At 38.1% G+C, this 13,964-nt stretch overlaps 1 protein-coding gene across 1 annotated transcript in view; it reads left to right on the top strand.

Moving 5' to 3' along the window:
* PCSK5 (proprotein convertase subtilisin/kexin type 5) overlaps window positions 1-13,964 on the top strand; it is a 308,999-nt gene that overhangs the window by 100,041 nt on the left and 194,994 nt on the right. Inside the window, 2 exon segments of the mRNA XM_038401751.2 lie at window positions 4,091-4,234; window positions 6,651-6,727. Coding sequence (XP_038257679.1) covers window positions 4,091-4,234; window positions 6,651-6,727 — 221 coding nt within the window.

Below are 13,964 nucleotides of genomic sequence, written 5' to 3'. Positions count from 1 at the left end.
CTCTTTTCTGTGACTAAACTAACTTGTCCGTGGGAAGGTAGGATTCCACGTACTTGCCTATTCTCTGTGGTGGAGGTGGAGAAATCAATCAGCATACTTTATGGATGGATCTGGTAAAAACCTGTGACTCCCAAGGTTTTGTATGTTAACAAAGTTGGTTGTTGTGGTTTTTTGTGTTTTTTTTGGTCTGGTTACTGCTGGGATAGATTTGACAACTAATCAATATCTTAAAATAGCCAACCAAATATAAAAATGATCCTTAGAACCTCACATCAATAGAGGTTAAGATAAATTAAACCTCAATCCTGGAAATTTAACTTAATGCGTCTTAGTAGTTCCATTGATTGAAGTAGGATAACTCATGTGCTTATGTAAAGTTAAGCAGGACTGGGGGAAAAAACTACAACTGCAGACACACAAAAAATCATGTTCCAAAAAAAGGGAACAGAGAAAATACACTGATATTACTGCGAATTAGTAAGATACTTCAGTACTTGCCCATTGACACGAAGTCCAATTAATTTTAGACACTTGCTTTTTATTTAATGACTATTCATTATTTAGGTAGCTCTGTAAATCTACACAGTGCTTTCAAACATTTAAAACACAAAGTCCCTGTCCCAAGGATTTGACAACGTAATTCAGACAGATGAATATAAAACACAAAATAAAGATTAAACACAGTACAGTTAAGGAAGAATGATAGAATGGAAATCTACACTGGAGACTTCTTCCTAGAAGTGATTTTGAAGGAGGGATTTAAAGAGGTGGAGGAGAGAATTTATAGTGGACAAGAAGTTGGAGGCTGCACTGTAGTTGAGGTTGAAAGACCATTTCTATTAAAAGCTAAATTTTCAAACTGCTTTAAAATTGACACACGTAATCAGATTGGCCTAAAAATGGTATGCCAGTTCAGAGAGTGGGGTACAGTTCGTGGTGCAATTTTGGGGTGAGAGGAGCTGATTGTGAGGCAGGGGATTTGTGGTGAAGAAAAGGTTGAACTTGATGTGGAAAAAAGAAAGGGAGCCAGAGACAAGAGAGAATGAAGGAGATGGGAGCATGGAGGCAGAGAGCTGCTCAGAGCAGCAGGAGAGGAAGATGATTCTAATTGCAGCATTTTGCCTAAACTAGGAGGGAGAGGTGAGAGGAGGATGAAGAGGATCTATAGGCATGATGAGAGATGACAAAGGTGTTGTTAGTAGTAGGGGTTGAAAGGAAAGGATGGATTTTAACAAAGATGAGCTCCATCTTCAGCTGCAGTTACTATGTGCTTGCCTGAGATGGGGATGGGAATGATGGTGGCTTTATACCACCTTTTCATCCCTTATATGCCACCTATGCTATGGCTGAAGGATGGGCGGGGTGTAGAGATATGCCAGCTCTATACTTTCTGGAGATTCTCCTTTGCCGGGGATTTTCTGACCACCCATTTAGTTTGGCTGTCTTCCCAGTGCTGGAGCACAAAGTGGGGGCCAGGATCTGGCACAGTGTATTAGAAGAATTAGTTAATCATTGACTAATGTGGTAGGTGTATCTTGTCTTGCTTTTTTGTACATCAGTGTAGGAATGAGGCCAATGGGAACCTCTGCTGTTGCCCCAGAAGCAGATGTTCAGGCATGGGCAGCCTGTTGACATCACTGAGAGAGAAAGGAATCATCTTCTGGTAGAGGTCCAAGGGTCTTTCAGGGGAATAGGAATCAAACACCCACGCACTTGCCCGGGGCAAGTGATGAGACTAGACTAGTGGTTCTAAACCTATTTACTATTGTGGGCAACATCCAATAATACCCATATGGCCCTGAGGATGTCACATGGGTCACTGAGCTGTGCTGATTGGGCCACAAGTGGCCCATGGGCCGCAGGTTGAGAACCACTGGACTATACCGAGAAGCAGAGCAGCCAGAACTGCTAGTTCTTCCCCAGAGGGAAAGGGACAAGCCTAGAAACAGAACAGCCCAAGGGCTGCTGCTCATTTCAAAGAAAGGGAGGAGAGGAGGAAAGATCTAGTGATGGGTTGCATGTTGGTTATTGGGAGTCATTTTCCCCTTTCTTCATTCCCAGCAATCAGGAAGAAAGGAAGGGTGGAGTTTCTGTCTTTCGTCAGACTGAAGGGATTATGTGCCCCCCTCCGACCTGCTGGAGAATACTTTACTTTTAGTATTGGCTTCTGGCTAATAAGTCTACTCCTCTAGCTCACAGGTGTCTGGTAAATATGTCAAGGCATGATCATCTCAGAGTGGTGAGTCAGCATAGTTCAGTAAATTGACCCTAGGGCAAGGAGGCAGGAACTCCAATCACACTTCCGCCTATAACTTGCTCTGTGACCTTGAGCAAATCACTTCACCCTTCATGTCTCCATTTTCCCAGTTGTAAAATGTCTGTAGTCAGATTTATCTACCTCACAGCTGTTTGGTGAAGATTAATTGGTTGTTGAAGACTATAGTGCACTTTGAAAAAAACAAGGGAACTCTGTGTGCGAAGCATTGTTATAATCTTTAGCACTGCAATGATAACACCATCCTGGATGATGGCATTGAGAGAACCCACCCAGACTTGATGAATCATTATGTGAGTCTTTGCAGTAGTTCAAAATGCTGTTTTATTATTGTTTGTATATCATAAAGAGTCTTGAGCAGCCACTGCACAAAGTGTGCAAAAAAGGAAGTGTAGAGTGTTGCTAACCTTATAAAACAAGCTGTCTGCACATTTTTAAATGATATACTAACTCTACTTTCAATCCTCAGCTAGACATTCTTTGGAGTTGATCCCTAAAGTTGTACAAATGCCTTGTTTATACAATGCTTAATAGCGAACTTGCTTTAGTAACCTCTAATAAACACTGTGAAATCCACTGGTTTGTATATTATATCAAGGTGCAGTGAATGGAAGGAGGCAGTGATAAGAGCGGTCTCAGTAGTATATCTTACATAATTTACACCACATTCTGTGCTAACAAATTGCCTTCAATGGGGTTACCCCATTCCCCTCCCCCTGTGTGTAAGTTAGGGCAGAATCGGTCGCTTTTTATTTAGTTGAACTGTTTACAGTTTCCAAAATGCTAAAACATTACATTGAGGTGCATGTGCAAGGAAATGGGGAGGGAGGAGTGAAAGCTGAGAGCTTTCATGTGGCTACTGTTGCTATGATACTAGGTTCAAGCATTTCTTTCTTTCTTTCCTTCTTTTTTTTTCCCCCTCCTTGCTCTCACTGAGTTGGAGAAAAGCAACACTGATGAGGGTCTGAATGGTTCGAACTTTATAGGGAACCACTTTGTCTATGGGTCAGAGACTTGCTAGTGGGGGTATATGAATACCCAAGTGTCATTTCTCATTTCCAAAGCAAGCCAGATTTTTTCATATAAATGGGGGATGTACTCATGTCACAGGAGAGTAATTCAATTTTTAGGTACCCTAAGCTCTCTCCACACCTATTACTCAGCAAGTTGTACCCCGACATGTTAACTTATAGCCATCTACAATTCATCAGGCATCTTAAGCTGCAAGTTTTTCAGAGGGTTGTTTTGGTTACAGGTTCTTAAGTGCTGCTCATCTCCTGCTGATATTGCACAAAACCTGCCAAAAGCCTTCTTTTGTAGATAGAAGCGAATCTGGATTAGTTTCCAGACATCCAGTAAAGAAATTATACAGCACAGAAGCTCCAAAAAGCAAGTTTTGTTTCCAGGGCTGTTTCTCTACAGACATTTCTCTACAGATTTATCCACATATGGTTTGTTTTGCTGAAAAATTCAAATGCACATTTCCAGTGAGCACATTGAAAGGTCAGAAAAAAAATTGTTTCATTTTATACAGGACTTCTAATTGGGCATCATAGCTAATAGCTGCCCTTTTCTACTGTTGGGTATTTAAAAAGAAGTTCTAGTGATTTCCATTTCATTTAGCATTTCTTTTAATTATCCTGGTATTTGTTAATGAAGACACTGATCTTCTGTATCTGCTATTCAAATCAATACAGTCATCTGCTGAAATGTAACTGGTTATGATAATGAATAAGCTAATATCCCAACCCTCCCTCCCCCCACTGTTCAGTTATATCCAACATCCAATGCATTTATCTCCTCTTCTCTTTTTAGCACTGCAGTGATAACACCCATCACTGTCAGTCAGATATGAACATAGTAGGTGCTTGGAAGAGAGGCTACACCGGAAAAAATGTCGTGATCACCATCCTGGATGATGGCATTGAGAGAACCCACCCAGACTTGATGCAGAATTATGTGAGTCTTTGCAGTAGTTCAGAATGCTGTTTTATTATTCAGAATTGAGATTGCTGCTTGTAGAAAGATGACTGTGTTGTTCTGGTTGATGAAAGAAAGAAAGAAAGAAAGAAAGAAAGAAAGACAAGAAAGAAAGAAAGAAAGAAAGAAAGAAAGAAAGAAAAGAAAGAAAGAAAGAAAAAGAAAGAAGAAAGAAAGAAAGAAGAAAGAAAGAAAGAGAAAAAAGAAAGAAAGAAAAAGAGAGATTTTCTATAACAGCAACAATAATAGGAAGGAAATTACAAAAAGTTATATTTTCATATGGAAATAATCTATAGGATAATATGTTGTATAATTTCAGTTTAATATCTGATATGTCTTCCATAAGGAAACTGTATCCTTATGGAATATAAGGAGGGGGTTGAATTCAATGATCTTGTAATTTTTCACCCCATATCTAAATGCTTTCACCTGTGGTCCTCACACCACCATCACTCTCAGAGCTTTTGAATATGCTACACATCTGCTAATTTCAAGAGTATATAGCTAAAGGGGGAGTATAAACCCTGGTAGAGCAAAAATATTTATCTAGAGAGATAACAGCCCATTCCTGAAGGTCTTAACTTAATTATATCCTCCTGAGTATTTATTTAAGTTCAAGCTATCCATCCTCTGGCTAAAAAAATGTAGAGGAAAAAAGGGGTGTGACTTGCACTCATCTACAACACATTGGGGTCTCGCCAGTATAGCTCTGTTGATTCCAGTGATGTTATCCCCAATTCACACTACTGCAAATGAGAGGAGAACCATGCCTTTGTTTATTGTAAGTTCCTATGGCCTTCAGGTTTTCTGTCTGCTTTGTTTTGTCACATTTAAACAATTGGTTTAAAATAAATAGGAATATTTGCTTAATGTACGGAGAGGCTGCTCTCTTGGTAGGTAAACTTTTTGTCTTACCAAAACTGACATTGTCCTTTCAAGCTACTTAGAATCTCAGGGCAGTGCATTGCTAGGGGCGATTATTCTAGGCCACAGATATAGTCATGATGCAGAAGTGCACAACCTTGGGTGTCTTATTGTTTTTATGAAATGGAATGCATGCTGTACATGAATAGCAGTGAAGAAAACAGATGAGTGTATTTGAGATGAAATTCTCTTGTGCAGAGGGCCAGCACAAAGGGTGCTAGCTGTAGGGTGAATTTCATCCTGACATAGCATTCAAGACATAGACATGACATCCGGTCCAAAAAGTTAGAAATGGGTCCGCAGTTCTAATGCCATTGATTTTGAATTAGCCACACTTACGGCCATATCCTGCCATCCATCCTGTGTATAAACTACCTTTTGAAATCAACAGGAAGTTCTGCCTAAAATCAATGAAAGGATATAGCTTTATTTGTCAATTTTAAGATTCGTTTGATCTTCACACGCACTACATCTTTCATGTTAATTCCCATATCATAGGTTATTTAAACAAGCCAGGTACAACTTTCCTCCCTCATAGATCATATGAGATTGTATCTGATGCCACTAACTTCATCCCAGTCCTATCCTTCCAGTGAATATAATGCAGCTATTTACTCCCTTCCCCACCTTCTCCCCCTGCCAGCGAGGAATTTCCCCAAGGCAATTCACTGGTTTGATGACAAATGCCTTCTATGTGGCTACAAACAGGAAAATTTGAGGTGGATGTGGTAACTGGTTTTGAACAAAGAAGAGATTAAAAGGAACTGCTTGCCATGTCAACGCACCACATGCTACCACATCAGTTAACAAAAGCCACAGAAACAAGCAACTGTTTGCACTATAAACTATTTTCAACAGGAAGAATCTTGGTAAATGCGGAAAATATGACAAAAACACACATTTCACATACATTACAAACAGCTTCCTGAAAAGATAAGGAAGTTTAAAAAGGTGTATTCTTTTCTAGAGTATATAATTTGTGTTATGTGTTTGAACGATATGTGGGAATATTTTCTTCGAGAAATATTAAAGGATCTCTGCTTCCTAACACTTTGGGAATTTTTCTTTTCTTAGACTATATCCAATTGTTATTGAACCTAGATAAACTTAATGCAAAGCTAGTCTCTTTTTCAGGTGTTATATACAGAGATGTGAGAGGAGGAATATAGGGTTTTATGTAATAAATTTACATATGTGACAAGCAGCTCTTCCTATTTCATAATGGTTGTTGGAAAAATATTTGTCTAATGTATTTGTTTTCTTCCACCCTTTCCAAAACAAAATTTTAAAAATGTAAATCCTGTAATTATTGAACATATACTCCTTTCCTAAAACATCACAAAACCGCAGGAATGTTAGTTAACCTAATTACTCTCTTGTAGAAACCTGCTGAAGAATGTATGTGGGCCCCATGAGTCAATGGCTAATTAATAAGAAACTGGTTCTCTCTCTCTTTTTCTGTTGGTTACAGGATTCGAACGCCAGCTATGATGTCAATAGCAATGATATTGACCCCATGCCTCGATATGATGCCAGCAATGAAAACAAGTAAGGCCTGTTCACTCTGGCATGTTTGACATTTTAAATGCAGTGCCTCAAGTAGAACATACCAAATCTGCCAATATAGTAGGGATGCACCCGAATGTCTCCATAAAGCACTGAGATTTGCATTTAACTCTGTGTTATGTATATAATATAGTGTGTCTCCTCACACTGTAGAGCACTCACTCTGTGAGTAAATGGGTGGATTTATCTGAGAATTTATAAGTAAATCCATTTATTAGAGTTCTAAGCATTTAAAAATGAATTTAGAAATGAATTGTATTTGTTTTTTGGCAAGTCTAACCTTTTTCAGATGCTGTTTCTAAGCAAATTATTGGAATCTGGTACTGTGTTTGTGTGGACTTTGCCTTAGCTTATGATTTCCTTGCACTTTTAATTTTGTGGTGTTGTGAGGAAATACACTTGAGCAACTTCAATTCAAAATTAATGGAGTTTGTGTGTGTGTGTGTGTGATTTTACTAGAGGCAATTTAAAATTAACTAACAAATGGTAATTAGTTCTGATTGTAATTGTATGTCCTTTGTTGCTGATGGTTAGATATTTCTGTTTGAAAGATAGTTTTCTCCTTTGGAGATCAACTTCTTGTTTGATGTTATTCAGCAGTTATTTTAATGGTCCAAGAATCTCCCTGGGAGGCTCTTGGTACCATTCCTGGGGCACCTGAAAGAGCCCAACACCATCACTGGGGCCCTGGGGACAGTTATTTATCTGTTAAGCATGGTACTTTGCACAGGGAAGTATAATCCTTTTTATAGAATCATAGACATTAGATTTCAGAGTAGCAGCCGTGTTAGTCTGTATTCGCAAAAAGAAAAGGAGTACCTGTGGCACCTTAGAGACTAACAAATTTATTAGAGCATAAGCTTTCGTGAGCTACAGCTCACTTCATCGGATGCATCCGATGAAGTGAGCTGTAGCTCACGAAAGCTTATGCTCTAATAAATTTGTTAGTCTCTAAGGTGCCACCGGTACTCCTTTTCTTTTTATAGACATTAGAGGCAATTATCTAGACTCTCTGCCACGCAAGATTATTCCTACATTATATATACATGGCAGGTATTGGAATGTTACTTGCCTGCAAGATAGATTTGCATTAGAGAAGCTGTTATGGAGGAAGCCTTTTCCTTCTCAACACTTGAGTGTTTTAGGCTATTTCTTCTCCCCCCTCAGCCCTACAGTGCTCATGTTACAGAAGCCATCCTTGATTAGTTTCTGTCTGAAACCCATCAATGCTGCAGCCATTATGGTCAGAGGGTTCTCTCCAAAAGGACACTGAGGATCTGATCTTGCTCACATTAGAGTCAGTGGTGAAACCTCCATTAACTTAAATGGACAAATCCTGCTCCTGCAGCAAAATGGTGGCGGGCTGTGCAGGGTTGGTGCATACCCTGTGCATCAGAGAGCTCTGCCTTCAGTGACTCCTTGTATAATATGGCTGAGATATTGATGGCAAAGGAAGTGGTGCTGCTGGCCACTTGGATCTTCTTAGCGTCTAGAGGGGAACGATACAAGGAGCTGCAGTGTTTCTTCCAGTGTTTGAGTTGCAATAACTTTCATGGCAAGGGTGGGCGGATTCTGCCAAGTGCCCAGTTTGGCTAATCAAGCTGAGTGCTGTGCTTGGGGTTTGCCCACTTGTGTATTGTCTCCTCAATGCCCACAGCCCCTATGGGTTTGGGAAGAAACACTTTTTCAAGCAAATATTTTGCAAAAATTTCAAGAAAATGTATGGAAAAACAATTGAAAATTAATGTATACAAGATCATCTGCTACAATAATATTTTCTCATAGCATGAGTGTAACGCTTAAAGCTTACTAGCAGTGTAATTTAAGACTTTATGTAATATCCATTATGTTTTTTATAAAGATATTATAGTAAGATCTGGATGAGAATTAATTAAAACAGCTATTAAAACAGTGATATAGGAGTTTGTAAATGACTGGAAAATTTCATTTCACACAGAAATCTATTATACTGAAATTGATTAGAATAGCATATCTAATAAAATTATTATTATTAACTATTTTATGTGGGGTTGTAGTGTTAGCATATGTTCTAATTCAGGTTCTCTCGTTTGCTGTTGTTTACATGCTTCAAACGTTATTTTCTAGACACAAGTAGAAGCATGAACTATTTTCTTCTCTCTATACCATCCTATACCATAGGCACATTTCTTATCCTTTTTTCATACTGATGCTCACTTTACTGAATAATGTCTGTCTTTTCTTTACTAGAAAAATCTTCTAAAACAGTAGTGCAATTAGATAGTAACTGCCAATAAAACCATATTGCACTGAAATCTGTAAACATCCTGCAGATGTGGTTTACTGTAATATTAAACAAAATGACTCATCAGGAACAAGTTATACAAAACTTGCTGCTATGCTAACTTGGTGAAGCAAGCAGCAAACCCAAGATCACAGACTACATGTCAACAAGAAAAATACTAATGATCAAATTGAATCTGTTAGGAGATGCTTCTAGAACATTTGTTAAGTAAAACAGAAAAAAAGAAGCAAAATAGACTGCAAAGAGTCTTGCTCTTGTGAAATGTACTGTAGCACTTTTCAGTTGAGATTTTAAAGTGCTTTTAGGCCTATTATCATCTTCATTTTAGTGATGAAAAATTCAGGTATATAAAGGTCAAGGCCTATATTGTAAGATGTGTCTGTAAAATTTGGGTTCCCAACATCAGGAATCTCTGGCTTGATTTTCAGAGGTGCTGAGTACCCTTAGTACTCAGAGCCAGATTTTTAAAACTATTTAGGTGCCTAAAAATGCAGATAGGCACCTAGTGAGATTTTCAAAAGTGTGTTGGTACCCGGTTCCCAGTGGGTGTTAGGCACCTATGCATCTTTGAAAATCCTGCTAGGTGCCTATCTTTAGGTGCCTAAATACCTTTAAAAACCTGGCCCCACTGACTTTCAACTGGGATTCTGGTTGCTCAATACACCTGATAATCAGGTGCCAGGTGTCTCAAATTGGTCCTGCAGAAATGGAGGCACCCAAAAGAAGTGGTCACTTTTGAAAATGTAGGTCTTAGCAACTTGCCCATGATCATAAATAGGAGTAGGTAAAGAACTCAAATCTCCTGACACTCAGTTCTTGCTCTAATACTGCTCCAACACTCAACAGGCATTATAATGTTCCAATTAAAAAAGGATAATGGGACATAGAAGTACACATCAGCAGGCTAAGCGAATATTTTATAAAACAATATAATTATGGGGGTGGGAGTGATAAGAAGGAATAAAAAGAAATGCTGCAAAACTAAGCAGGTGTCTTCGTTGAGCTTTGCTAGGACACAGCTGGGAAACTTCAGGGTACTGGTACTGTTTGCTAACTTTTCTCTTTTAATCAGTAATGAGGCTTATTAGGAATATAAAACTATGAGCAAGCAAAAATTGGGATTTGTGAAAAGACAGTAGATAAACTTGAATGATGTATTTTGAAACGATATTTAAAAATAAAGTTCTCAAGTGGGGGGGGAGAGAAAAAACCTTAAATCAATCTCTTGAAGCTTTTAGTCAAAACCGGAGTGGGACGATAGTGTCTTTAACTACTATGGTATGTAGGAGTCCTGCCAGAAGTTTACTTTGGTTTCTACAACTTGGCAGAGAATGTGAAGCTTGTAAATGGTATGGGCCTATACTAGAACTTCTCTTTGCACAGCTACAGACAGCAGTCAGCTGTGGATGAAGTCATTCTTGCTATGCAAGTCATCTTGTTTTGATAATGCTCAGTGCTGCTGCTTAATTCTATGTCTTTATTTAGCTGTCACTTGTAAACATAATTTTAAAACAACTGTGTCACTTAGCCACCAGAACTCACTGGATAGAATGCAAACAGACTTACTGGGTTACAGCCCCACACCATTGGGTAAACTTAGAAATTGAAATAACGAAAACAAACGTTAGCAACATTAAAACAAGTTTTCATTTTGGACCACACAGAAAAAAAGGCATTTCTCTGTTTCAGGTTGAGATTTTCTCTTGATATTTCAGAGCTTAGTAACTTATCTTTTTAAAATGAAGGACTTCTGATCTGCTCCATATAAGAAAGAAGAAAATCAGGCCCATAATTTCTGATTAGGAGATATAGTTGCTCTATTAGAATACAGTTCCAAATTTTGCAGCTTTATATTTAATTACATTAACAAATCTTATTTTAATAACCCTGTTTATATACTTTTTTAAATGAATGAATTTGTATTTTTTACAAGAATGTGTTCGCATATTGACTGTACGAATCATGATACAAAAATACTTGAAGTCGGGAATCTTTGCTGGCCTAAATCATAAAAGGTAAAACATATTTCTTTGGGTTTCTAATATCAACAGCTCATAGTATCTACACAGTTTTATATGCAGTTGCAAAGGTGGGGAGAGAGTTAATAAGTCACAGTGAGTTTTTTTTGCTTTTACTTGGTCCAAAATAATGAGAGTGTTTTTTTCCAGCAGAAGACCAATATACCCATTCCAAATCATTGCCATATTTCTTTCTTTGTCAAATTAACACATTTCCCAATAAAATGCCAAAAGGCAATTCGTTTTCTGCCAGTTTATGGATGCTGTTTTGTAGTGGACAACAGAATCTATGTTTTAAGTCATTTAATCAGAATGGATATTAGATATCTGACAGGCTGAACAGATTCTAATGCATCTGAATGGACAGTAAAGTGATTTCAGTGGAATAAAAGGGTCTATTGACTTTATCATGTCATTATTCAAATATGGAACACTGAAGAACCTAATGCAATCTAACACAGAGAGTTTGAATTTGTTTGATTGCTCGCTCCAAAAATCAGTTCTAAGAAAATGCCTTCTCAGTGCAAGACAAAATGGGCTTTGGTAACACCAACATGTCCCTTTAGGAGAAACATAATATTTAGAAGGGGAAAACTAATGACGGTAGTGTGTACTAGTAGACGTATGGAGACCCGAACCTACAGTGGGGCAGAGTTCATCAGTTCCAGCTGAAGTCAATGTGAGTTTAGGTATCAGAATCTCATGCCAGTTTCTTGCAAGTTTAGTTGTGGCTGTGAGGTACTATTAGGAAAAGCAGATTTGTTGTTGTTGTCCTGTAAATTATATTTCGGGATTTCTTGTTTATGAGAGTGAGGGACCCAGAAAAAATATTGGAAACTGTTAACAGGCAGGCAAGTGCTATGAAAAGCTTTTCCACTGCAGCCAATACTGATTTGCACCACTGCTACTATCTTAGTCTTGGGCTCTCTTATGTGTACCAGGCTATAGTAGGCATAGTCATTTTGTGCTGTGATTTTAGCATATGTACATAACTAAGCAGTTTCAGGCAGTATATGGGTAGCTCTCCATAGAACATGTATATTTTACAAGGAGCAGTATTGGTGATTTAGCAGCTAGCCTCAGAGTTAATACTGATCTAGCTCCCCATCAGAGTGGTAAGAGATACCATGACTCTGGAGATCATATCATCTTTCGGATGAGATATTAAATCAATGATCTGACCTTTTGTTATAATTAAAGATCCATTGTACTGTTTGCAAGACTAAAGGAGCTAAACTTTGTCTAAAGTCCAGCTTGGATAATCATGTTGTGTTTAACTAGATTCCCCTTGCAATTTCATTTCAAGAGTATTCTTCCTCTACCTGTCCTAAACAATTATGTGGAGTTGCTGTGCACCATTACCCAGCTGTTGTGTCTATTCATTAGATGGCTGCATTTCAGTGGTAATCCTTACATAATCTTTGTCTGCCTTACAGGAGGGTTGAGGGGCTTAATTAATGTTTGTAGAATGTTTTGAGATCCTTTGAAGGAACATCCTGTAGAAACACAAAGTATGACTATTAATCATCACATCAGACTGTGTGGTGGATTTGCTAGTATATGGCCAATAGAGAAATTTGATTTCTGTTCTAAAACAGGGTTTGAACCTATGTCTAAAGGGTCTGTTTGCTACACTACATAATCCTCTCCGAAGTTCAGAGTTGGCTTGATTGGTTATGTTTCTAAAATCAAAAGGAATACATTGGTTTGAAAAGTCATTGAGGTTAACAGATTTCCAGATGAGGAAAAAAAAAGGGAGAGAAAAGAAAACAAAGTTCCATTTGTTTGCAGGGGTGCGGGGGGAGGGGGTTCCTTTTGATTCCTTGGTTTTGGTTACTGAGCAGTATAACTCACTTGAATAATAGATGCGTGAGGAGCAGCAGCCTTTCCTATCAGACTGTGTTAAAATATATTCTCATAATTCACTTTTCCTGTATTTACCCGAGAAAGTATAATAAAAGCTGTCTCCATAGTTCTAATATTTAAGCTACCCAAAAAGTGGACTCACAGATAAAATACTATTGTGAAGTTCTATGCCATTACTTCTCCTTATATATGAATTATTGATGATGATGAGTCAGATCATCCCTTCACATTCTAAGTCCCAGCTGGTCCATGGTGCAACAATATATTAGAGGGAAGAGGAACTCTTGTATTGACCTGGGTTTGTGGGGGTTGTGGTAAAGACCTCTATTTAAGGAAGATAGTTTTTTTTTTCTGGAAAGAATGGGTTTTCCATCCCAAAACTTAACAGTAGTTTACAGCTATTCATTTAAGTTGGGGCAGACTACATCTCCAATAAGACTATGTTTGTTTTATGTAGCAGTGTGATAGTCCCGGTTTAACAGGACAGCTGGGTAGGAACTTAAGTAAGAAAATGCATTTCTTTGGGATTTCTCCCTATAGTAGACCTTAGCTTAAAGGATGCTAAAGAGAGTGATTATGATTCTTCATTCTATTGCACCTGTTTTGTGCCTGTATAATTCCATTGACTTGAGTTTAGATGTACCGATCTAATAGAGTGGAAAATCTGGCCCACTGAATTTCTATTTGTGTTGTGCAGCTAACGCACACATATTGGATATACTATTGATTTCCTCTTAATATATCATTAAAACAACCTTTAACTACAAGTTGGATAGAACACCCACACAGTAACAGTCAAAAGCTGGTGACTGAAACTCGCAGGTAAACTATAAGCTGTTAACCAAAAGTGGAGCTGCATAACTCTAAACTAATGACAAAGGGTTTCATTAGCCATGAAATGTTTTTGTAAGATACATTAAGGGAAATTCTTTAGGGGATCCCTTTCTCTCCCAAGTGATAAAATGTGGTTGAACAAACAAACTGAAATACAAACTAAGAGTTATGTACTTGCCCAACTCTTTGGAATTGTGGCAGGCTGGGAAAGTTGCTA

This window comes from Dermochelys coriacea, chromosome 5, assembly GCF_009764565.3.
Source record: "Dermochelys coriacea isolate rDerCor1 chromosome 5, rDerCor1.pri.v4, whole genome shotgun sequence".
Taxonomy (NCBI): Eukaryota; Metazoa; Chordata; order Testudines; family Dermochelyidae; genus Dermochelys; species Dermochelys coriacea.
Note: the sequence above shows the minus strand (reverse complement) of the source record. Positions and strands in the feature narration are given on the sequence as shown.